This window comes from Chiroxiphia lanceolata, chromosome 5 (genome assembly GCF_009829145.1).
Source record: "Chiroxiphia lanceolata isolate bChiLan1 chromosome 5, bChiLan1.pri, whole genome shotgun sequence".
In the NCBI taxonomy this organism is placed as follows: domain Eukaryota; kingdom Metazoa; phylum Chordata; class Aves; order Passeriformes; family Pipridae; genus Chiroxiphia; species Chiroxiphia lanceolata.
Window position 1 is genome coordinate 62,862,983 of NC_045641.1, and position 24,325 is coordinate 62,887,307.

The following is a 24,325-nucleotide window of genomic DNA, read 5'->3' on the forward strand; positions in this document are numbered from 1 at the left end:
ATAATGCCTAAAGAAAAAAGAACGTGGGGTTTCTTTCAGTTACGTGTACATATATATATTATTCCCCCTGACTCACACACAGCTGTCAGAACTGCAGGCTTTGCTGCTACTGCTAATTAGCGGTGGCACAAAAGGCTAAAACTCAGGGGTCAATGAAAACCTGTGGATGTCATCAGTGCTGGATGTTGGAATGGTAGAACGATCACCAGCAGAAATCTCGTTATCTGCAGGCTCAGGCTGGCCATCAGTCAGATATTTGCCACCACAAAACCATATGAAAGTGCCATGGCTGCTGGTCAAAGCCCAGCAAACAGTTCAGTTTTGCTAAAAAACATCCTGAGCTGGAAATCTGGCGGAGCTCCCTGGGGCTGGGCTACAGCTCTGTGTGACACCATGAGGTGAAAACCATGGCAAAAAGCGGGTGAAAGCGGCTGTGGGCGTGTTGCAGTGTGAAGAACAGCGCGAAACCTCGAGTGAAGCCTGTGAGACAGCTGAAAAGGGGGGAGAATCAGGAACGAGTAACAGGTTTCACAGCCCCCTGTGAAGTGGTCGCATTTAGAACAGCCCCTCGACAGGAAAAGCACAGCATACACCTATACTGTGTTTTATTCAGCAGCTGCACATTGCTGCTGGTGTCAGCTTTTAATGCTCATGGTATCTACCCGAAGCCAGAGGCGAGCACCGGGAGTTTCACCTCAGCGTGAAGAACTTCTTCGTGGGGGACAGAGCCCTGGCACAGGCTGCCCAGGGAGGTCGTGGAGTCTCCCTGTCCGGAGACATTCCCAACTCACCCGGACGCGTTCCTGTGTCACCTGCTCCGGGTGACCCTGCCTTGGCGGGGAGGGGGGGGGGGGGGGGGGTGTTGGACTAGGTGATCTCCAGCCCTGACGATTCTGCGATGAACCCGCACACCACGGGACCCCCCGCGAACGCGAAGGCAACCCCCGGGCAGAACCAGGTTTGGCTGCTCCAGGGAAGCGGCTGTGCCCAGCGGGGCGGAGCCGCTCGGAGCTCACTCAGCCCGGCCCGGCCCATCCCAAACAACCAGCCCCACATGGCGGGCGGGGCCGGGGCGGTGCTGAGGCGGGACCGCGGGGCCTCGGCCCCTCCTCAGGTGCGGCCGGCGCCGCCCCGCGCAGGTTGGGGCCCGGAAGGCCCGGGGCGGCGGCGGCGGGAGGCGATGGCGGGCGCGGGGCCGCGGCGGCTCCCGCTGGGGCCGCTGCTCCTGCTGCTGCCGCCCCTCCTCCTGCTGCCCCCCGGCGCGGCCCTGCGGCTGCTGCTGGACGCCGCGCCGCCCTTCACCTGCTCCCAGCCGGTAAGCGCGGGCAGCGCCTGGGAGCGCCGCGGCCCTGGCGGGGGCGAGGAGCCGGGAAGTTGGGATGGGGGAAGCGGCGGCCGGCGCCGTGTCGCTGTGCCCGGGAGCGCCGGTGCGGAGCGGAGCCTGGGAGCGGGGGAGCTTTCCAAGTCCAGGCAGGACTCGCCTGGCCGTGCGATGGCCGCCGGGAAGCGCCTGTCAGTGACATCTCCCGGGGGCCGCCCGGAGTCACTGGGCAGGATGTGAGTCTTTGCTAATCGCTGGCGTTGCCTCACGTCCTAAGTGTTTTAAGCTGTTCCTTGCAGCTGAGGGTTGTTTTGGGTTTTTGTGGGTTTTTTTTTTTTTTTTTTTTTAGGAGACAGCAGGGAATCGCTTGTGAAGGAGCAAGGAAACAAACATATGTGCTTGAGAGTTTTGAACGGGCAGATTTTGGTTGCGTTTTCTCCCTGTGAACCCAGCCAGGGAGGAGGTGCAGATTTGGGGTCCGTATAAAAGGTGAACTGACCAACATGAGCTAACTTTGGCACCCCAGAGTCTGAACTCCGAGCTGGTTCTGGTCCCTCCCTCTGCTGGTTTTTGGGGTTTGATTTAGATTTGTTTTGTCGATGGTCACTGTTGGGTTTTTTCTGCCTAAGATACATGTAAGGAGTGTATAGAATAAAGGAGAGATCTGCTTTTGCTTTTTGTCTCTGACAACGATAGCGGTTCATGCATAAAAAGGAAAATGGGCAGTTATCTTCTAACCTAGACAGTTTTGTATGTCATGATGCACTTTCAGCAGTGTAGCGAAGGCAGCTGGTCAGGTGCAGCTATAAAAGCTATAAACAAATGTAAAACAAAATCTGTCCTTTGGGATGAAAGCTTCTGTAATCTTTTCCTGTACACGTTTCCTGTTTTTTGTCTAGTCTGACTTTCCGACTCCTTTCCTAATGTTCGACTCTATTCTTACCTCTCTTTTACCTGACCTCCACTCTGCTGCCTTCACTCCTATTACAAAGACCCCAAGAAAACAGACCACTTCTGCAATTCTACTTTAGGCTGGGCATTGTGGAGTTACAAAATGCAAAATCTTGGAAAGTGGAAAGAAGACATTACAATATTGCTTAGGCATCTCGCATAACCACGATATCCCAAACGATTGTCACATGGAGATTGAGATAAATTATTAAGAGAGTTTCTGTGAGTCCTTGGATGCTTGGGCTTTGCCTGACTGTGTCTTGCTGTCTTGTACCTCTTTTTTTTTTTAGGAAATGTGAACCACAGTAACTTGTTGAGGGCTTCACCAGTGCATCCCCGACTTTCACTGAGGAGCGGTGTTGCCCCACGCTCTGGGTGTGCTCACAGATCACTTAATGTGCAAGGCTGCTACTTTGGCCTTTTTCTATCAAAAAGCAGGTTTCTAAAATGCAGATAGACTTACGAAAAAGGCGTTGTCTTAAGCCCCCGAGGAGCCTCTTCAGAAGCAATTGCGAAGCTGCTGACACAAACAGAAAAAAGTACCGTCAACTGAAGTTTTGACAGTTGAAAACAGTTTCCCCTTCCCTTTCTGTTGGTTGCACCGTTTTCGGAGCATGATTCAGTAACTCTCCCAACGTGTGACTGTGGTGGTGTTCAAAAGAGAAGCTGTTGCTGAGCAGGGCGGGGGAGACCCACTTCCTTTTTCTAACCCACCCACTGCCTTTTGCTGAGCTTTGCAGCAGGTCAGGGTGAGCAGCAGCAGCTTTTTCAGCAAAACTCTCGTGCGGCAGAGGCCGCCTGGGAGATGAAGTGGTGGAGGGAAAGTCTCACGTCAGTGTCGTTAGACACCTGTAAATTGTGAAAGTAAAACTAAATGCTTGTTGTCAGCTCATCTTACTAAAATGTCAACAAATGCACTCAATGGGCTTTATTCACCACCACTCCATCAAACCTGCTCAGCTGTAGGGCTGAATAGCACAGCTGCAAGTCCAGTTCCTTCTAGTAACTATTATTTGTATATGTCATCTGCAGGGGGGTTTTTTCTATGTGCAGGGGAAAAACATCCCACAGCTTATATAGCCATCTGGTTGTTCATCAAGTGTTAAATCACTGTGTTCAGTCACTGGGCTGTAGCTGTTTCCAGACATGGCATGCCTTGGTGTCCTGGAGGAATGCAGTGTTTGTAACTCTGCCATCTTTGAGGGGCTGCATAGTTGGGTAGTTGGGTCTCTGAAATCTGTCTTACCAGCTTGGTGGATATTCACTACAAGTCTCTGGAGAAGAATTGATGCTCATTCTCTGGAGAAGAATTGATTGCTCATCTCTCATGAAGATGAGCAGTGGTGGTGCATGTGAGGAAGGCTTTACAAATGTGTTCATTTTGCCTTTGCTGTTGACTGGCTTCTCTCATTCCCCTCTGTGGCATCTTTTTGCTGTGTAGCGTGTTGACATAAACTGTGGTCCACTTAGTGCTGGTTTTGAATCTGATTTTGCTGAGAATTTATATGAGGGCAAGAGAAAAATCTAGGAACTATAGAGAAAAATGCTGTAAAAAATCAAAACAATTTTGTAAAAGATGGTTGTTTCCTACGAGCCTTAAGCAAATCACCCTTCAGCAGTTATTCCTGTAGTGTGTTCATGTCCACTTGATCTTTATTTCTTTTTACTGCGGAATCAGAAAGGGGAAACTGCAGTAAACTTCAAATCATCCAAGCCTCAGAAGATACACAGAATCGCTCATAGGCAAGAGGAGGATTTTGGAAAGCTGGAGCCCTTCCCATTCAGCAGCCACTCTTTAAAGGAAAACTGGACACTTGCCCAGCTCAACAGTGGTTTCTTGCTAGTTACCACAACATCCTGCTGGGAAATCTTGGCCCCATGTTACTTTAATTGAATTGCTATGGGATGATGCTGTTAATCAGTTTCTCTTTTTTTTTTCTTTTTTTTTTCAGATTCTTCTGATTCTGTGGGGCATATGGTCTGTTTGGGTTTGGGGTTTTTTTTAATGTCAAAAACAAAACAAAAATCATTAAAAAAGAGTGAAGGAAACAGTTACTTATCTTTCTGTGAAAATATGGCAAGTAAACATGATGAGCTGACTGTGCCTGTCCTCTTCTGCTGATAATAGTTTCAGCATCACCTCACAATCGTCTCCTTCTCATATTTATGCCTCCCCTCTGTGTAGCTTTGCTTGTTGGGCCTGAAAGGCAATAGGAAGCTGCTGAGAAAAGAACATTTCAATTTAAGCCCCTTCTATAATAATGTGCAGAGCATGTTGCCTGGCTGTGAGTTTCATCTTCAGCTTTTCTGCAGAGCTCTTAATTTTTGTTCCTTCTCCTCCTGTTTATCTGCTTGTCTGTTGTATGCAGACTGACACATCCCTGTTCTGTCAGTGCTTCTTACACGCTTCTAGCTCTGTGTGGGCAACCAGAAACAATCATTGCTGTCATTTTATTTCTACTGTATCATCTAAATATGTGCTTTATCAATGTAATGGTTTAAGCCCAACTGGCAGTTAAACAGCATGCAGCCACTCACTCACTCCCCCTGCAGGATGGGGGAGAGAATCAGAAGGGTAAAAGTGAGGAAAAAGTGAGTGTTTGGGATAAAGACAGTTTAATAAGTAAAGCAAAAGCTGTGCACACAAGCAGAGAAAAACAAGAAATTCATTCACCACTTCCAGTGGGTGGGGAGATGTTCAGTCACCTCCAGGACAGCAGGGCTCCACCATGCTTAATAATGACTTGGGAAGACAAATACCATCACTCCAAACATTCCTCCCCCCTTTCTCCTTCTTCCCCCAGCTTTATGCACTAAGCATGATGCCATATGGTATGGAATATCCCTTTGGCCAGTTGGGTCATCTATTCCAGCTGTGTCATTCCCTTGGTTTATGGGCCACTCCTGCAAAGTCTCCACAAAATGTCCATTGAGTTCATTTAGTCCATGGTGTTGTGCTCCATCTGTTATGGTGGTCACTCAGGACAGGAGAGGTGGTGTGTTGGAGGACTTATTGGGTACTAAATCCAGCTCAGGTCAGGTCACTGCTGCACTTGCACTGCTTCTTGTAAGGCTTGTCCTCCTGAGGTTCAGGTGGTTCCTGTTACACTAATTCCTATAACATGCAATTCAAATGACGAGTTAGAACAATTTAAAGGTATTTCCATTACAGTCTCCACTTCTGGTCCTTTTGGGCCATCTTATATGGTTTAACATTGCAATGAACTCCTCCCCTTATTCCCAGCCTGGCTGCAATAAGGGATTCCTGCTATAGCCCACCGTGGGCTGCCAGAGAACAGCCTGCTTCACCATGGTCTTTGCCACAGGGGGCAGAGGGATCTTGCACTCTGCCTACTCCAGCGTGGGGTCCCACCATGGGAGACAGTCCTCCATGAAATTCTCTGACGTGAGTCCTTCCCACAGGCAGCAGTCCTTCACAGACTTCTGCAGCGTGGGTCCCTTTCACAGGGTGAAGTCCATCAGGAACCGGCTGCTCCAGCGTGGGTGCCCCACAGGGTCACAAGCCCTGCCAGCAAACCTGCTCCAGCATGGGCTCCTCTCTCCATGGGTCCACAGGTCCTGCCAGGAGCCTGCTCCAGCATGGGCTTCACACAGGGTCACAGCTGCCTTTGAGCATCCAGCTCCTCCACAGTGGGGTCCCTCCATGGGCTGCAGGTGGATCTCTGCTCCACCATGGACTCATCCACAGGTCGCAATCCCTTTGGTTCACACTGGAGTTCCAGCCTGTCCAGTACAGCAGTGATGACCTGACTATTTGCCAGCCCAGACTGCTGTTATCAGAGTGTTGCCAGGCACAGCAGAGTCAGGGGATGAGCAGCACAGCAAAGCAGGGAGAGCAAAAACAGGCCACTAACGAGCATTAGGCTTCTATTTACAGTCAGGAGAGCGAGCCCCATGGCAAGCACAGGAGCCTGCCAATTAATAGCTGAACAGCAATAACAGCTATAAATTTGTTGTAGCACATTCCAGTCAAATCTGTTGTTATCTCAAACCCTCTGAGCCTCATGTTGGGTGCCAAAAAGGACTGTTGTGGCTTAACTCCAGCCAGGAACTAAGCACCCCGCATCTGCTTGCTCACTTCCCTACCAGCGGGATGGGGGGGAGAATCAGAAAGGTAATAGTGAGAAAAATTGTGGTTTGGGATAAAGACAATTTAACAAGTAAAGCAAAATCCATGCACACAAACAAATGAAAGCAAGGAATTGCTTTTCACCACTTCACGTGGGCAGGCAGGTGTTCAGCCACCTCCAGGACAGCAGGGCTCCACGGCACACAGCAATGACCATGACTCCAAGTGTCTCTCCCTTCCTCCTTCTTCCCCCAACTTGTGCACCCTCAGCCTCCTCCCTTGGCAGGGTGATTAGGGAACCAGAAAAGCCCTGTGCTAGCACTGTTCAGCAATAACAAAGACATCTCTATGTTATCAACGTTGTTTCCAGCATAAATCCAAAACGTGCCAGCTGTTGTGAAGAAATTTAACTCTATCCCAGCCAAAACCAGCATGCTCAAGTAGGGAAACTAAGTTAAATACTTCTGTTGTCCACAGCTTTGTTAATGTGCTCTGAATAAGCCAATGCATTAAATAAGATTTTGGATTGGTTGGATATTTACAAGGGAAAAGCAGCAAGTATTCCCCCTAGTGCTGAGGAGATAACTAGTGCAATCTTGAAGTAGTTGACTTATTTTACTGCAGAACCAACTTTTTTCTTTAGTTGCTTCCTGACTTTTGAATGTCGTTCTCTGGAGTCACACTTTTTGGTATAAAAGTGCATCCTCAGCTGCAGCCCAGTCCTGGGCAGGGTATAAGAAGGATATGAGAATTTTCGTGGTCATTCCTTTCCAGGTATCCTTTGGACTCATTATACCTCTGCCAGCATTGTGGCTTTGTCTTCACTTATCTTTCTTACTTAGGCTTATATTGAGGACTTCCTGGCTGGATTAATTGTTCTTCTGGGTATTTTCAGCTGTTGGGTCATCCCTGTGGTGCTTTGGGGACTGGGAAGGGAATGGATCATCAAGTGAGTTGGTGAAGGCTGCCGTGTGGTGGGAGAATCCTTCCCCTCTTCTTGTGGTAAACCTGCTAAATTCTTGACTAACTGATGGCACCTTAAAACACTTCAATATAGTCAGCTACACATAAAAAAAATTTACTAGCACAGCAGGTGAACAGTCTAGTGTAGGGTAGGAAAAACACGTGTAGGTAGCCCCTTGAAAATCCTGAGTGGGTTGGGGGAACCGTGACACACGAGGAAAACTACTGTTGTTTTTATCCCATAGAAACCCAGTGTTTTAAAGGTAAGAGAGGTCTTCATTGTCAAGTTTAAGTTCTGAATCCTCATCAACAGACTGATGGCTCCTCATTAAGCTCTTGGTTTTTTAATGAATGTCACAAAGGGCACAGCCTCATCAAGGCTGGAAATATCATTGTGAATGCTTCACTTGGGACAATAGACCTGGAGGAAGAGAGAATTCAGTTATATGCTGTGCTGATTCAATATTCATATTGATAATTAAAAAGGAAATGCAGCATTTCCTCATTTAACCATGTCTTATCTGCTAAGAAGCAGAAACAGCAGCACTCAAATGAAAGCAGATGTTGCTGCTGTTCAGATTAATATAAGAATTTATGTAAGGGCTTTATCATGATGCAGTTTACAATAATTACTGATAATTGCAACAGAACAAGGACAAAATGACTGAATGTTAAGTGATAGGATTTAACAGAAGTCATTCAATTACAAAAAGCCCCGTGGTTAGTAGCTAGTTATTTTTGTTACCTGTTGTTGGTTCACCCCAGCCAGCAGCTCAGCCCCGTGTGGCTGCTCACTCCTTCCCCTCAATGAAATGCACCATATCAGCTGCTCTGAAGAAAATTATCTCAGATGAAACTACTGCACCTTTTTACACAAAGGGCATTGTCAGGCTAAATAGTTTACCTAAAAAAGTCTGGTTAAGTGTTAGGAGTAATTTTCATAGTTTAATCGACTTTTCCATGCTGGCACTTACAATTTTTATTTTTCCCTTTTTTAAATGATTGTAGTTTAGCTGGTTTTGGTTTGGTTTAATCAGCATTCACTTCTTTGCTTTTTAGGTTTTTCCCCTTATCAAAGGATTTAGGTTGCAGATACTATGTGGGAATGTCCTGCAGTGGCATGGGGGGAGGGAAACCTGATCTGGGAGGTACAAAGTTTCAATAATATTTCTATTAACTATACTTGTTAGTTAATATACCAATTTCTCTTAAGTCCAACAGGATCTATATATAACAATGGAGGATTTATCTGTACATTTGTCAGCAATAATTAGATGCAGTAAAGTACAGTTTAGACTAAATTGGTATTTATATTCAAATTGATCATGTTGATTCCCCTCGTTGTGGCTGACTTGACCTTTTGAGCACAGCAAAAATAGTGAAAAGTACCTATTGCTTGTCCTTATATTGACGTTAAGTACAGATTTATTTTACTTTTGGTTATGTTAGAGCTGCTCTGCCCCACACAGGGCACGGCTGCACAGCTTTTGGGGCTGCTTATACCAGGACTCCCATCTAGCATCCTATGGGACTGTCCATCTTTGGGTGTTTTCAGAGTTAGTGCCACAAACCCAGTGTTATAAAGGTAAGAGAGGTCTTCATTGTCAAGTTTAAATTCCGTATCCTCATCAACAGACTGATGGCTCCTCATCCTGTCCTTTGGTTTTCTGATGAACCCCTTTGTGCAGTGTTTCCATGATGGTAAATTCTTCCCGTTTGTGTGCGTCACTGAATTCACTGAATTGGTTTTTTTCCTGCCCTTCTCCTGCCACCAAGCAGAGGCAAATTACTGTCAATCCAGTTTCTATTCTGAGAGTAACATTCTTGTTTCTTTCCCCCCACAGGATTTAAACTGTCTCGTAAGAAATAGTAAGTATTTTTTTTTTCTTCATTGCTGTTTTCTCATCAGATCATGCTTTTTTTATTTTCTTTTTTTTTAACAAGGGTTCATACAGCATGTTTTTCCTGCTGGAATCAGAGTTGTGAAGTGAAGCACTGCTGTCTTGCCTTGCTTTGGGAGATTCCATTTTGATCCCTTATAAGCACTGGCTAGAAGAGGAATGGAAAGTTATGTCTTTTTTGGGATAGAGTTTGGGGGTGGGCACTGGCATGGGTGGAACCCAACCTAGCTTGTTTAGTTTCTATCTAAAGCTGGGATCATCATTTTTAAAGAAATGGGAATTTTAGGACAAGTTTGCCAGTAAATGTTCATTACAAGTCATTCTATCTATGATAGTACTTGATGAAAAATTCATGTATGGACTAGAATTAAAAAGGAGGCATAGAGGTGTGCAGTTGAGAGCAATTAATGTGAATTATTGGGTGTTGGGGGTCAAGTCTTAACAATGGCATGCATCTGAAGCACTTTAGTGTAATTATGGGTAATGTTCTTAAAAAAAGGAGAATGTTCTGTAGTTGTCCACTTGGTACCCAGAGGCGACTGGACAGTGGTGCAGAACTCCTTGGCCTTTCCTTGCAGTCCCTGTTCTAAACAGGCTCATTCCTGCCTCAGTGCCCAATCCTGTATTGGACTGGCACAAGTATTTTTGTAGCCAGTAGTACTTTTTGTAGTATTATTGCTTGGCTTGCCAGGTCAGGGAGATGACTATGCTGAAAATACCCAGGTTTTAAACTTTTTTTGGCAGGAGAGGGATTTGGTGGGATCAGCTTGGATCATATTTCCCACTGGCAGACAGCCATTGGAATACATCTTGACAACAAGGCTAAGCCAAACTGCAGCTCCACCATTAAAATGCTGCCTTATTTGAATATTTGGTTTAAATTCTGCCTTATGGCTCTTGTTATGTTTTTCTGCTCTAGGGGAAATACATTTTTTTTAGTGCCTAGCACACTCTTTTCTGAAAGGTACTTTATTCTTGTCAGGCTTTTTATAGATATTTTTTGGTAGAATGAGCATGTGGGGATTGTCTAATTACTTCCTAAGTATAAAACCATGCTGTTACCAGAAGGGATGGTGCCCACTGTTCCCGTCACTAACCCAGCAAAACAGACTGAAAGTGTACTTTGGGGGGCCTGACTGTGCTGTTTTTAACATGCTCTGATAAGTCAAATGTCTTACAGAAGTCTAAGTAGATCATGTCTGTCTAATGCCTGTCATACCTGATTTCACTTTCTGATGAGATTACAGCACCAGTTTTCCCTAACACTGTGTTGACTAGAGTAGTTTATTTTTCTGTCCAGAGAGCTCATTAATTTAGGTAAGGCATGACACTGTTGGAAGCTAAGTTCAGATGTATATTCAAATTCGAGGTAAAGCAGTTTTTAGACACAAAGTAATTAACAGTTGGAAGAATTTCCCTGGGTATCTGACAGATTTCTTATGATTGGAAGGCTGGTAATTAGTACGAACGTGGGTTCATTTCAGCAGCAAGGTATGGACCTGCTACAGGAGATACTGAGCAAACTTCCTTGACCTGTTTAGCCTGAATACATTGATTGAGGTAATTACTAATGGATTTTCAGGAAAAGAGGAAGTATAAGCTCCTAGAACGAGTTCAGAATATTACAGGCAATTTACAAAGTACATCCATGCTGAAAACTGCCTTTCTGAATTGGGGAGCAGTCTGTCACCCAGTTTTGCCTTCAGGATAACCCTGACCCAAAGGGCAGACCATAACTGCCATTAAGCAGAGCTTCCTCAGCCCCCCTCTGAATGGTGGTTTTCGTTTGCTGGGCAGGTACCTGCATGGAGTCGAGCTGGCTGAAGCTTCCGGATTGGACTCCTTCTGCTCCAAGCAGTCTTCATGTCTCTTCTCATGTTTTCCGTCAGGTGGATGGAAAACTGCTCCCTGTGCTTCAGATAGAATGGAAAGTGGCCACTGATGGTAAGTGGTGGTTGTTTAATTTGAGCACGAAGCAGAGGAAATAGGTGTGGTCTGGTAAGGAGAATTATGACTTCAAGTCTTTCACTGTCGTGAAAGCAGACCTTTGAAATTTAGGAGTTTGGCTGCTTAATTTTGTTGGTTTGGGGGTTATAATCTCGTCCTTGTAGCTTAGGTTTCCTATATGGGTGTGTGTCTTCATGAAGGAATAATTGTCCCATTGGTGGAGCAGTGTACTAGTAAGTCAAGTTTTCTCACTCTCCAAGTGTCTTTAATTGTTTGTTTGTAAGTGATGCTTCCCTTGCACGCTCTTATCCAAAGTTTTGCACAGATTTAAGACGGAATTAAACACATTCATGTCTTCCTTCTGCAGGGCCTGTGTCTGAGGGCTGTATAGAGTTATGGTCTATAGCTATAATAGTGTAGAAGCAGGTGTGACTGAGGTAACACAGTCATTTTGTTCAGCTGCAGTTATAAACTTTCTCATTGGGACTGTGTGTACCAAAACAAAAGCGTATTTACTTTGGGGCCCAAACTGCATGAAGCAGCTTTGAGGGGCAGAGTTAAACACAACACTGAATCTATGGAACTGCTAGGGAGTGTGGGAGAATGCAGTTGCCTTCTCCTTTGCTGCTTCATCTGCAAAGATGCAGCTCTTGCCATGCAGGACAATCTTTAAGCTGAGAGTGCTGTCAGTCAACCCTGCACGCTCACTTGTCGTGGCCAGTTATCTTTGTGTTGGAATCCCCAGTGCTTCAAAGGACTGAGACTGTGACAAGGCTGGGCACAGTGGTGATCTCTGGGGGGGGTTGCAACCTCTGCACGTGCAGATGGCAGGAAAAGACAGGCATGTCTCTGTGTCCCTGTGCCTGCAGCCAGCATCCGCTGTCTGGAAGGGGCAGAGCTCGCCGTGCTGCAGGTGAACAGCAATCAACAGGTCTGTGCCCAGTTTGACTTCCAGAACAATTTGCCTCTTCAGGTCCGTCCAGATGGAGGCCGGGTGAGTGCCAAGGGCTTTAAACTACTTCTCCTAGTTCATGGCTTTGTTTTTGCTTTCACTGTCTTACAGCAAAATTATTGATTAAAAAGTACAGACTGGTTAGAAGAGTTGGTGAAACAGTCGAGAAATTGGACTTGACATCTGCAGTCATTTCCAGTTTCTCTTTCACTCTTCCCATCCCTCAAGTTTTAAAAATTATTGCTCTTGTTTGGTGCCTACCACAACCAAGTTCTGGATGTTGCTTAGTTTTTAGAAGTTTTCGGATTCTGCCTGAGAGCTATGACATTTTATAGCTTTTTTTACCTTAGCCCTTCCTTTTATTTCCACTTCTTTCCTGTACTCTCTTGCTATGGAGGAAAGTGCCAACCTTGGGGGTGGTCCTTCAGCTTACACTCCATCTGGGAAACTCATCAGAAAAGTGCTGAGCATCCACAGCTCCCTTTATAAACAATAAGGAATCTGGAATTTTTTTCCTTACCACACAGAATTTGTCCATAGTTAGCTTGTCTTCTGGAGCCAGTGCCTCTCACACAATTTGCACAGCATTGCTGATGTGGAGAACAGTATACATTTAAGATAATATGTATGGAATGGCCAAGTACAGAACTGCATATGTATAAGTGCAATACTAAATGCTTAGCACTTGCACAGCACTGCAAGATTCATACACGACTAAAATTTTAGTCTTGAAACTGTATATTTTAGCCTAATCTCCTTTCAGTTTAGAATATAATTTAATGGAAACCACACAGTTGTTTGGCATAAAACTGTTGTATCAATTCAAAGATATAAACTCATTCCAAACAGAAGAATTGGGACAGACCAAGGGACTGGTACATTTAATACACTTAAGTTCCATATTTCTGTAGTCAGGCTGCAGTAAAAGGGTTATATGGGATGAGGGAACACAGTGGAACAGGGCCAAGTCAGCTGTTAATTTCAGTGCCTTTAAAGAACGTCATTCTCCTTTTAAGTCCATGTGGATGTGTTTTGTTTTCAGTGGAATTTCACTTTTGACCGTTTTGAAGTGGAACCTGGCCAGACTTACCAGGTGACTGTCTACCACCTGCCCAAGCTGGGTGTAAATGGAGACTACAACTGCAAGTCCACGTCTCTCACAGTGCCTGGTAAGAGATGCTCTAGTTCACTTAGGCCTTGAGCTTAGGACTGTAGTGGTTTGTGGACCAGTGGGTTGGGTGTTTTTCCAGTCCAGACCTGTGAACTGTGAGCCAGTTTGGCAGTAAGGTGGCAGTATTAAAAAAACCTTGTTGTCCTTTTTGGATATTGCTGTTAAGAAAATCCACGGTGCTAGCCTATCTCCAGTACCCCTGTGGTATGTATCCAAAATGTTTGTATCATTTTTACTACAAATCACCATCCTTATTTCTGGGATCCTGTGTCCAGAAGTTTGTCAAGTCTCTGCTTGGAATAAGGTGTGTGTGGAGGGACTATTCCGTGAAGGACGGACCCTTTGATTCCAGTTGACTGTAGTTTCTGCATGGAAGATAGTGCTGTAAAAATTATTACATGCTTTCTGGAAAGCTGGACAAAGCCTTGGTCTTGGGCTGCTGATTTCTGAGAAATTGCATTTTTAGCTTGTCCAGAATTCTGCTGCAGCTATGGCTAAAGAGAAATTCATAGTTAAACCTGAAAAGGAATATAAGTGCCCCTCTGAGGGGCTAATTGAATGAGTTACATCTCCTAAATTTTGTTGCCAAAGTGCTCATCAGTTGAGCAAGCACAAAGCGATTTCACCTACATGAGTGGGGCTGTGGAGGAATCTTTCATGTTCTCTGCAGAATGTCGCTGCTGCTTTAATTTAAAATCTTTCAGAGTTGCACCTCTGCTTGTGGGAGCTGGAAGTACAGGCCAGAATTTCGAAATTGGAAGGAGTAAAGTTTGGCTTATAGTATTAAAGCTTACACATGTGCAGTTCCATTTCAAAGGCAGAGTTAGGCATAATTTACCAAGAAACTTGATAGTGCTGAGTGCCTGACCCTTTCTTGCGTATGTGAAAATTTTCCTGTTGCTAAATGAATTTTTGTGGTTTTCCTCAAGGATGCTGAGCATCTGCAGTGCCCTCTGGCTGCACTGACTGGCTTTTAAGTATTTGGCACTTAATACAGAGCTTGAAAACTGATTCTTAACTTTTTTCTTAGCTTCTTACAGTTGTCAGCCTGACTTTGTAGTTATAAAATGCCAAGGTATGGAGTGTATCAGTCAATGTGAGCTGGAAAAGGAGAGGGAGCACTTGATTCTCAGCCCTCTTATCTTTTCTTATACCTGGTCACACTAAGAACTTCCTGGCTTTTATCCTCCACTCTTCTTCAGAAACCTAATGCGTTCTTACACATGAATTACAGGAGCACTGTAAATTTTCCAGCTTTGAAAGCTGGAAATGTAAGAGATGCAATGTTTTGTTTCAACTGTCTAAGCAGGGAATTTTTCCTTTTTCTTTATCCAAACCCTGGAGGGGAGGCATAGTTTAGGCTGAGACTTGTAAATCCCACAATGCCCAGTTGAATGTGTAATTCTGGATTTGACTGAAGAAATTCCCAAAGAGCAGGGACACTCTGCTGAATGAATCGAATTATAAATGTGGAAGAGTGCTTTGGAATCAAGAAAGATTCCTCCTGGTTTTCCTGGGTCACAATGCCTTCGGAGGGATCTATTGCTGTGGTGCAATCACAAGGTGTGGAGATCAATATGAAGTTTTAATTCCACTTTTATGACCCTTTCTGCACAAGTGTTACATTAGCAAGGCTTCTCAGATATTACTGTACTAACGAGCATGGTATGTTTTCTGTCTTTCTTATTAATTATCTCTGTTCTGAAAAGAAAAAGAAAAAACACCATTACATCAGTGGGCTTTGTTTATACACTGGAAACCAATACTGTTCTTCTACAGAATTTTGCTACTGCTTTGGAACAAAGGTGTCCACTTGTTAAGGAGAGCTTGGTTAGTTATCTGGCTTCTGATAAGAAAGTGTGATTTTTTGCTAAATGGAAGTACAATGTTTCTGACTGCTCACTTATGGTCTTTCTTGCAGACTGCAGCGATTCTCTGATGAAAAAAACCATCCCATGTATAAAGACAGGTAAAAATGTTTTAGTCATGTGGGCATGGATGCTATGCTGAAATATTTCTGATAGTTATGAAACGCAGGAGTATCTTCCCTACTTCCAGGCAGCTCGTGGGAACCCAGGATCCAGGGTAAAAGTCTAGATGATACAACTCTGCTCGTGAGCTTCACCCCATGGATGGAGCCAGCCCGATACTACATTCATGTGGCCAGTTACCTGCATGAGAAGAAGTGTAAAATGATCACACATGATTTCACTGAGGTAATTCCCACCCCAAATTATACCTGCTGTGGTGACTTAGACAAACGTCTCAGGTACTTGCTAAACCGGGACTTGGAGCCGTGATGTAGGAGGTGTAGCAAACATTAGAACAACAGTTTTCAGGGAATTGTTTTCCCAAATTTTTCATTTCCTTTGGAAAGAGGAATGTTATTTCAGGAATTCGGTGGATAAAAGATCAAAAAAGAGGTTTTACAATTCGTGGAGCAGTCTATAAACATCTGCAAAGTCAAATTTGATGTTTGACTGGGCTTTACATTTTTCAAGCCAGTGCCCAGGGAGGCTAAATAAATCAACCAAAACTGAGGTGCAAAGTTCCAATAAATCATTGAAGTACTTTATCAAATATGATCACGGGAGGCATTAGTTAATTTTTTTAGATAAAGAATGAGTGCTTTAATAACAGATGTTTTATTCAAGCTGAGAATCAATTTCTGTAGGTCTCACAGTCTGTGTTGCTGAGAAGCTCAGAGTGTCCAAAGTGTCTTCTGACACAAGAAATGTTTCCCTTCAGGCATCTGAGGGAGGAGAAATGCTGAATATTTGGTACCAGTCCCCACCCCTCCATGGGGGCAGGCAGATATAACAGCATTCAGTTTGTTTAATCTTCATTCCTTAACACTTAAAACCCTTTGTACTGAGTGTACTGGTATGCATTAAGTTATTACTGACACAGATTGTACACCTGTACGTGTGTTTCCCTGGTAGAGAGGAATGTTCCTCATTCTGGAGTGTTTGCTAAGCATTGTAAAGAATATATTTAGGTTGTCGTGATATTGACTGTGTACAGCAGGTAACAAGGGCAACTTATTTGTCTGTTCTAATTTCAGAAGCAGCAGTGTTGACAGCTGCTTTTAATTAAACAAGGAAGCTTGTTAATGTTTATACATTACATAACTGAAGATGTTTAGATTGTTTAGAAACTGTAAGTTTAACTCATTTGAAGTTATACAATGTACATCCCTAGTTGTTTCCTGTTACCTGTGCAATCTTAGCCTGCTGTCTTAATTGTGTTACCATGTCTGTGTCACAGGACACCCACAGTGATGGTGGCCAGATCCCTTACTCATTTTGTTCTCTGTGGGCTTCTTAAATAGAAGCTTTTTGCTTCTTTGGACTATTCCATGTTCTCCAGTCAACTTCTTTTCTTTCTTCCTGCTTTCATTCAATTTTCTTCCTTCCCTTACAACTGATTTCTGCAGGATGGATTACAAGAGCAAGTGAATGTCACAATCAAAATAGAGAAGAACATAAAAGCTTGCTGCAGCTACAAAATACAGGTAGGATCTCCCTCTTGTCCCTATGTCCTTCCTTCACAAACAAGGCAACGAAGAACTTAGGAATGTTACAGGGTTTTGCACAGTATTTTGTTTTGAGATTGACTAATCTCTAATTACCTGTATTAAGGAAATACTGATTATAGCTGAAAGAACAATTTTTTTTATATAGATGTTCTCTGTAGTCCATGGCTTTTCCTTAATATAGGGCTGCCAAGTCAGAGACCGTGGAGTGGGAATGGCAAGTGTGCAACCTCAGGAGCTCCCAGCCTTCTTAATGTCTTAATGATCAACTTGTTTGCTGAAGGGAAGTGGGGGTTCTGTGTCCCTGTGCTAAAATACAGGGAATGTTGAGGCAGGGGGGGAAGTAAAACAGGGAACAAAATTGCTTTTAAGAATAACTTCTGTTTTCTGAATTTATTTCAACTGCAGATCCAGCCATTCTTTGCGAACTGTGGCACAGACTGTCTGAGACACTCTGCTTTCATCCCATGTCCACCAGCTCCAAGTGAGAACCACTTTTCTGTAATCTAAACTCCCATTGGCTTACAGAGGAGAGCTGAATTTTTAATGTAATTCTTGTCTTTTGCAGGTGCAGACCCATCAGGTGAGAAGTTATTCCGATACCCTGAATCTTTTTTTTGCTGCTCTTTTCCTGTTGTATAGCATAAAAAATGATCCTCCCTGGGAATGACCCAATGAAATGTCCCTGTTGAAAATTTTATATTGTTTGAAGGTGGGTGAGTGCTTGTTTGACATAAGTAGCCAGAATTGTTGGGCTGCAAGTTGAACTTTTTCTGAATTATATGGCTGTGTTGTGTAAGTTCAAGACAGATCATAGTGAAACCTAGAGCTAACAATCTGAATGTTAATAATAGTTAGAATAGACAAAGCTATAGCTTAAATATTACTTATAATAGTTAGACTAAACAGGTCATGGTGTATGAAATGTAGCAAACCTATTGTATCATGGACTATATCACCCATGTGACTGTATCACCCAAGCCCCCACTGAAACCAACCTCGGAGGATGTGAAGATGAGCACATGACAACCACTTGGTGACAAAACACCAACCCAGTGAAGGGCGAGGAGACCCCACACCCTAATTGTGCTGTTGGTCCAGGCTGCTGTGTGAGGGATGGGGAATTTAGGTCATCAGGGCATAATTGCCCAAGGATTTCTTTGTTTGGTGTCCCTCTTTGGAGGCACCAAGCTCAAACTACCGGGTACCATAACCGAGCTGTGCCAGTAGATCTGTCTGATGGAGATGAGAGCCTAGTGTCAAAAATTTCTCTTAACAGTCCTCATGTAACACCGAGTTCAGAATTAATTGTGCTAAGAATTACTTCACCATGATTTAATGAGGCAAGTATTTGTATGCAGTGTGAACCTTAAAGAGCAATTTTTTTTTAGATACACTTCACTTGCATAGAATTCTTTGAGAAGCAGTTTTGACAAGAAGAGTCTTAATATAAAATACTTTCTGTCACTTTGCTCAGTGTTAAAAAATTTGCATAATATAAAGCAGCTTTTGGAGAGAATAGCTTGCATATATTCATTTTCATGAATGTCAAGATAACTTGTGCATAATGATTTGACATCTTTTTTTTTGGCTGCAACACCTGTAAGGAGCTGGTTTGCCCAAGATTGGGGGGAAAAAAAAAACAAACCATAGACTGAAAAAATACATGACCCAAAATGGTGTTTTTTTTTTTTTTTAAGATAGATTACATGAACAGGCAGGACATGGGCAGCGTGCCTGTCAAAGCTGGGTAAACATTGCTATTTAGAGGAAGGTTATTGATCTGTGTTTTAAGTGTGGTGCACATATGGTTCTTTGTGTGGAGCAAGTTGATGGTGTAGAGCAGCATCATGAAAGCAGGAATTCATTTTGGGAAGTGACTGTATATTTTAAGAGGGAAGTGCTGGTCTACCCATGGTTTTGGGCACAACCAGGGTCCTCCTCCCTTGGCCCCCTCTGCTCAAGAAACTTCTGCTCTTTGGTGAAGCTCTGTTTGTGTAAGGCAATGTCTGAGGAGTATTTTTGTACTGCAGGTGATATGTTTATATGGCTCTACTGGTGTATCACTGGGATCTGTGTGTTACTGGTGGGATCAGTCATAGCAGGTGTGGTGTGTATGACTAAAAAACGAGCAGGTAAGACTCATACCAGCTAGGAAGAAAAAAATTCAATGCTAAAGCTATATTTTTCCTACTTCTGTTGCTGTTTTGTTCCTTGCTGTTCTGATGCCTTACTGCTGAGATAATGCCTAATGTAAACCCCTTTTTCTGTTTTACATCTTAGCACTTGTAACGTCCTAATACCATCCACTAGATAAGTAAAGTCTTCCATGGGTTATGCTGTCTGCTACTCCATGTTCTTCATACACAAGTTCATAGCACTTCAGAGCTCATGAAGGAAAAAGGAACTTTGTAGTTCAGCCCTCATGCTGCAGAAATCTTTTCCATTTATTTTTCTCCTGCGTTGCAGCAGAGTTTTCCAGAACAGAAGCCCTGTTTGTCCACACTGTAGTCTTTTCCCTGATCCCAAAAGTCTCTACAAAATTAATTTCTGTACTATTTAGGGCTTAAATAATGTTTTTCGATTAAGGTAGAAGGGGAAAAAAACAGGACACAGTGGTTGACATCAAGCAAGCTGGAAAATTGGGTACTTAAGGGCTAATTCCTAGTCTTTTTGTGCTGTAGCTGTGAGGCAGTTACCACAGGGAAGCTGTGTAACTCACAGCTTAAGTCTTTCTTTTTCACCTGAGAGGAATAATTGGTAATCTTTTGGAAAATTTCCTAACACTTCAGACTTACAGATAAGATGTAGCTGGGGACGTTTTGGTCACCTCTTCAGAGAAGCTTCTTAAGAAAAAGCCATCTTTAAAAATGCCCTTTCTCCTTAAAGAGTGGTGGCAGAACAATTGGATGTTCTGTACTTCTTGAGACTGAATGGATCTAGGGGAGATAGAGAAAGTTTGTTTTAAGTGCATTCTGTCTTCTCTCAAAGGAAAAGTACATAGCAAAGTATTTGTTCAGTACATTTTTTATTAGGCTTCTTCCTCCCTATGGTTTTATCTCCCTGCATGACTAAGGATTCTCTATTTGACTTAATCTGTGGAAGGTGTTGTGATTTTAAGCACTTAGTCTTATGTCTCAGAACTGACTGTGACTTCCTCTCTCTTCCAGGACGCCGACGAGGGAAATCCAACCACAATGATTTGCAAACTGGTAAGATTGTCCTGCCTGTGTTTTATCAAGCAAGTGTCATGTGTTCTGGAAGTCTCACACAGTTGTCCAGAAGGACTTGTCAAAGGGTCTGCTATTCTATAGGTGCTTCTGAAAACCAACAGGTAGTCTTAGGATCTTTGCTGATACAGGCCATGGCAGTAGGAGGTTGGTTTGGGCTGGGTGCGCTCAAGTCTCCACCAGAGGATACAGATGCATCTGCAAACCTCTTGAAGCTGATGTATTATTTTTGTGTGGTGAAATTCGATGAACCATCTGGGCATTATTATAAGTCACAGCTCCCCTGTCTGTACTTTCATATTAAATTTATACAACGAGATGTTGTCCACACGCGTCACCAAGATAGCATTAAAGCTGACAGTCACTAGAACCTTTTGTTAATATCTATGTTGATTACTGCTGACTTGCACCATTACAATTTTGGGAATGTGGCTGGAATTGATATTTTTCTGTCTTTCATCAGCACCATATACCGACCTCTCCCTGCCGCCCTTGAAGCCCCGGAAGGTTTGGATTGTGTACTCTGCTGACCACCTGCTGTACGTGGACGTAGTGCTGAAGTTTGCTGAGTTCCTGATGACGGTCTGTGGCACTGCTGTAGCCTTAGACCTGCTAGAGGATCATCAGATCTCGGAGTTAGGGCCGTTGCCCTGGCTTACTCGGCAGAAGAAGGAAATGGAAGACCTGTCTTCAAAGATCATTATCTTGTGTTCTCGGGGCACCCAGGCCAAATGGCAAGCCATGCTTGGGAGTGAGCCTGTGTGTCTCAAGCAAGATCAGCAGAAGCCAATGGGAGACCTGTTCACCCCAGCCTTGAATTTGATCCTGCCAGATTTCAAGAAGCCAGCCTGCTTTGGGATGTACATAGTCTGCTACTTTGAGGGAATAAGCAGCGAGAAAGATATACCTGATCTGTTCAATGTCACATCCAGGTACCAGCTGATGGACAAGTTTGAGGATATTTATTTTCGGATTCAGGATTTGGAGAAGTTTGAACCTGGGCGGATCCATCGAATCCAGGAAATCACGGCTGAAAATTATGTCGATACCCCCAGTGGGAGGAAGTTGAAAGAGGCCGTACAGAAGTTCAAGAACTGGCAGACTGAGCACCCAGACTGGTTTGAGAGGGAAACCATCTGCTTGGATAATGATGAAGAATTGCGTTCCCTAAACAGAGAGAGCCAGGTGGATTCATTGCTGAGTGAATCAAGTGGGATTGTGAAACACCAGCTGCACCTGCGTGAGCCTGACCCCAACTGCTGTTATGTCATCAACCTCCACATGCATGAAGGTGAAAATACAGGCTGCAAACTGCAGCCTCAACTTAATCCATGTGGGGATCCAGCTTCTCAGACTGTGGTCCTTCCTGTGGATGAGGCTCCTCTAGTTCAGGTAGTGGAGCCAGTCTCTCCCGTGGAAGACAGAAATGTACTTAGTCATCATGTGCTGAGTAACGAGGACTGTATGGAAGGAGTTCCTCTTCTGGAGATGAGCTTTCCAATGAGGAACAACATCATCCTCCATGATGACTCTGACGTTTCAGCAGGAGCTGACCACAGTCCTGCCAACCTCTCAGGTGAACTGAGGGACCATCTGAATGGATTTATGTACCCTCTTTGTCAGCAGAGTGTCGTTCCTTCAGAGCTGTATCTCTGCCAGGAGGAGGCTGACGGGCAGCACCAGTTGGTCTTTGATGACCAGTGCAAAGACCAAAGACAGTCAGTGCAGTCAGACCAGGGCTACATCTCTAGATGTTCTCCTCTGCCTCCTGATGACCTCGTAGAGGAGGAGGAGGAAGAGGAGGAGGAGGATCAAGAAAAACAGGTAGTCTCCCATGAACTGTCTCCAGAGGTCTTGAGCAGTCTAAGGAGCCTCCAGAAGCAGCTGTTTTTCCAGGACATTCAGAGGAGCTCTAACTGGAGCTATCCAGCTGAGGTGATGGACATTGACCAATCTCTGGAGGACTGTTAGGTTCTGTCTGGGACCTGCTCCATTTGAAATACAGAGGTAGAAGGTGGTCCCGTGCAGAATACTGAAACTGCATTTCCAACACCATCCTTGTCCTTGTGTTGTAAATGACTTAGCAGTGGGATCTGTCTGCTGCTGGGATGCAGGGTTGCCCAGCAGACTGGTGATGTTGCTTCCAGTCTCTGTGGAGAGAAGCAATGAATATTGCTCACCTCCGTGAAAGAACAGGCAGTAGCTCTGTTCCTTGGGGAAAGGCATTAAATTGAATCCTCACTGATAGATGGCAGAAAAATTACTGTGGCTCATCCACTCGTGCCTTCAAAATGCCCTGTGGCTGAACTGATTCTATTGCACTGGATAAAAGTCATGGCCAGGGTTTGGAAAATAGATTTAGATAGCATGGCAAAATGTGCATTGCCATTTCCATACACGTTTTAAATGTTTTGTTGTAAATACTGTGTTAAAGATGTGTGCCTTAAATCTCAGCTAGGTTAGTGCTGTCTCTACCTGTTGATACATATGCCTGAAGACTTTTCTTTCACCACTCATCCATTAATTTGCAGCTGCATTTCCATGGTCATTCAGAAATCAAGTGGAGTAACTGAGCAGTAGGTGGGATAAACTTTTAAATTGTGAGTCTTCATAACTCTCCCTGCCTCCCTGCTGGGAGGTATGGGCTTGAAAACTAGCAATAGCAGGAAGGGGGAAAAGGGAGATAAAGGACCAAAAAATGGAATTTGGAGTTGTTGCACAATTTTATACAAAAATCTGGGGCTAAATAGAGAATCTTTGAATTGGAAATCTGCTGTATCCTGCTACACAGTGCTGCAGTGCTGTTTGCTTTTGGGTATCTTGGCACCAGGGAGATGCAAACTGAAGATGTAGGTAGTGGCACACAATTAAAGAAATGAAAGACTATTTTGGAGGAGAAAAAAGCTCAGCTTCAGCAGACGCTGTTTTAGAGCAGAGGTTATATCTGAGTTATGGGAGGTTGAGTGAAAATGACTGTAACATGTACCTGTGTGGGTATAAACTCAAACACAGGTAGTTCAGGTTAACCACAGTGAAATACTGAATAGACCAAGGGGTTCATCCCCTAGGAGCAGAGTAACTCTGTCAATTCCAGTGGTTTTTAAAAATGGGGTTGGATGCACTAGAAAAAATTTTTCTCTGTGAGTAATGGCACATTGGCCCTTGTAGCACTGGCTGGGTAGCAAACTAGCTGAGGTTGGCATTTACCCTATTTCTTATCACTGTTTCTGCAGCCCAGTGGATAACAGCCTGTGAGATGTAAATACACCCAGGTCTTTCTCCTGTGCCTTCAGACAAGGTTGTTGTCTTTCTGTCCTTCAAAGTTTACTCGTCAAAAAATCTTAGGATAATTTTATTTCAGCTTTTTAAAAGTCTGATGTCTCAGAGAATAATCTGTTTTTTGACTTGCAATGAATATTTTATTATGTATATTTTATAATTTTATAAATTGTGGAGGTTTTCCTTAAATTAAAAACCAAGAATACCGTTTGAATATATTTACTTAAAGAGTTCTTTGTCCTCCATTCTGCCTGACTCCTTCTGTTAGTATTTGTTATAGAAATCTGAGGCAAAGCTGAGCCAGAACTGAACTGGCTCACAAATGCCAAAAAATTCCTGCAAAGCATGGCAGCTGTATTGAGTTGAGCTGGATACAACTGAGGGCCCTCACCTGTGGGAAGTGCACATCCCTTCAAAAGGAATGTCAAAGGAATTGTTAGTAATTCCCATGCACGACTGCTCCATGAGGCAGGACTGCTAAGGCAGCTGCTTTCTCTGCAGCCAGATGACAAAGGGACAGTCCCTGCAGAGATCCAAACTTAAGAGTGGGAGCCTTCCTGCCTCTACAGGATCTAACCCAGCAGGAGCTAAGCAAGAGGCAGCTGTGATCTCAATGCTTCTCCAGTGAGAACCCATTTCCCAGATTATGTGAGTAATTGCCATCTTGATGATCCCACTTCTAAAAGTTTCTTTTATCTTAAAGCAATTAAGATGTAAATCTGATTTTTTTTTTCCCATGAGTCTTTTTCAAGTGGTATGAATTCCTATAAATCACTTAAATAGGAAGCTCAGAAGTGTCATCTGGATTTTCTTGCCTTAGTCATTCCCTTCTCAAATAACTCCCTTGGTGTTACAGCTCTTAGAATTTGCTTTCACTCCCAAAAAGTTTGTTTGAAGGGAAAATCCAGGCGCTATTTTAGCAATCCAATATGAGGAAAACAAGTAACTTTAATGCATCTCTTGATCCCTGAACACAAAATTGAAT

General features: G+C 43.8%; 1 protein-coding gene across 6 annotated transcripts; it reads left to right on the top strand.

Annotated features, from left to right (window-relative positions):
• The first annotated feature begins 804 nt into the window (after positions 1 to 804).
• On the top strand, positions 805 to 24,275 carry IL17RA (interleukin 17 receptor A). Of its 6 annotated transcripts, none has more exons than XM_032687980.1 (13): positions 805 to 821; positions 9,170 to 9,194; positions 11,024 to 11,170; positions 12,043 to 12,167; positions 13,168 to 13,294; positions 15,218 to 15,265; positions 15,355 to 15,512; positions 16,733 to 16,810; positions 17,240 to 17,315; positions 17,400 to 17,414; positions 18,865 to 18,966; positions 20,002 to 20,043; positions 20,525 to 24,275. In XM_032687980.1, exons 3-13 carry the CDS (start codon positions 11,032 to 11,034, stop codon positions 22,030 to 22,032), a joined length of 2,418 nt encoding a protein of 805 aa, XP_032543871.1. In that variant the 5' UTR covers positions 805 to 821; positions 9,170 to 9,194; positions 11,024 to 11,031; the 3' UTR covers positions 22,033 to 24,275. The 6 variants fall into 6 exon arrangements, with proteins under 6 accessions (XP_032543871.1, XP_032543869.1, XP_032543873.1 ...); XM_032687978.1 differs by lacking the exon at positions 805 to 821 and adding an exon at positions 1,181 to 1,315; XM_032687982.1 differs by lacking the exon at positions 805 to 821 and adding an exon at positions 1,482 to 1,557.
• The last annotated feature ends 50 nt before the right edge of the window (positions 24,276 to 24,325 follow it).

Coding starts and splice junctions, on each gene's coding strand:
- IL17RA (XM_032687977.1), top strand. CDS start 8,996: ATGAACCCCTTTGTGCAGTGTTTCCATGATGGTAAATTCTTCCCGTTT. Junction 9,195..11,023: donor AAACTGTCTCGTAAGAAATA/GTAAGTATTTTT, acceptor TTTGCTGGGCAG/GTACCTGCATGGAGTCGAGC. Junction 15,513..16,732: donor TCACACATGATTTCACTGAG/GTAATTCCCACC, acceptor TGATTTCTGCAG/GATGGATTACAAGAGCAAGT.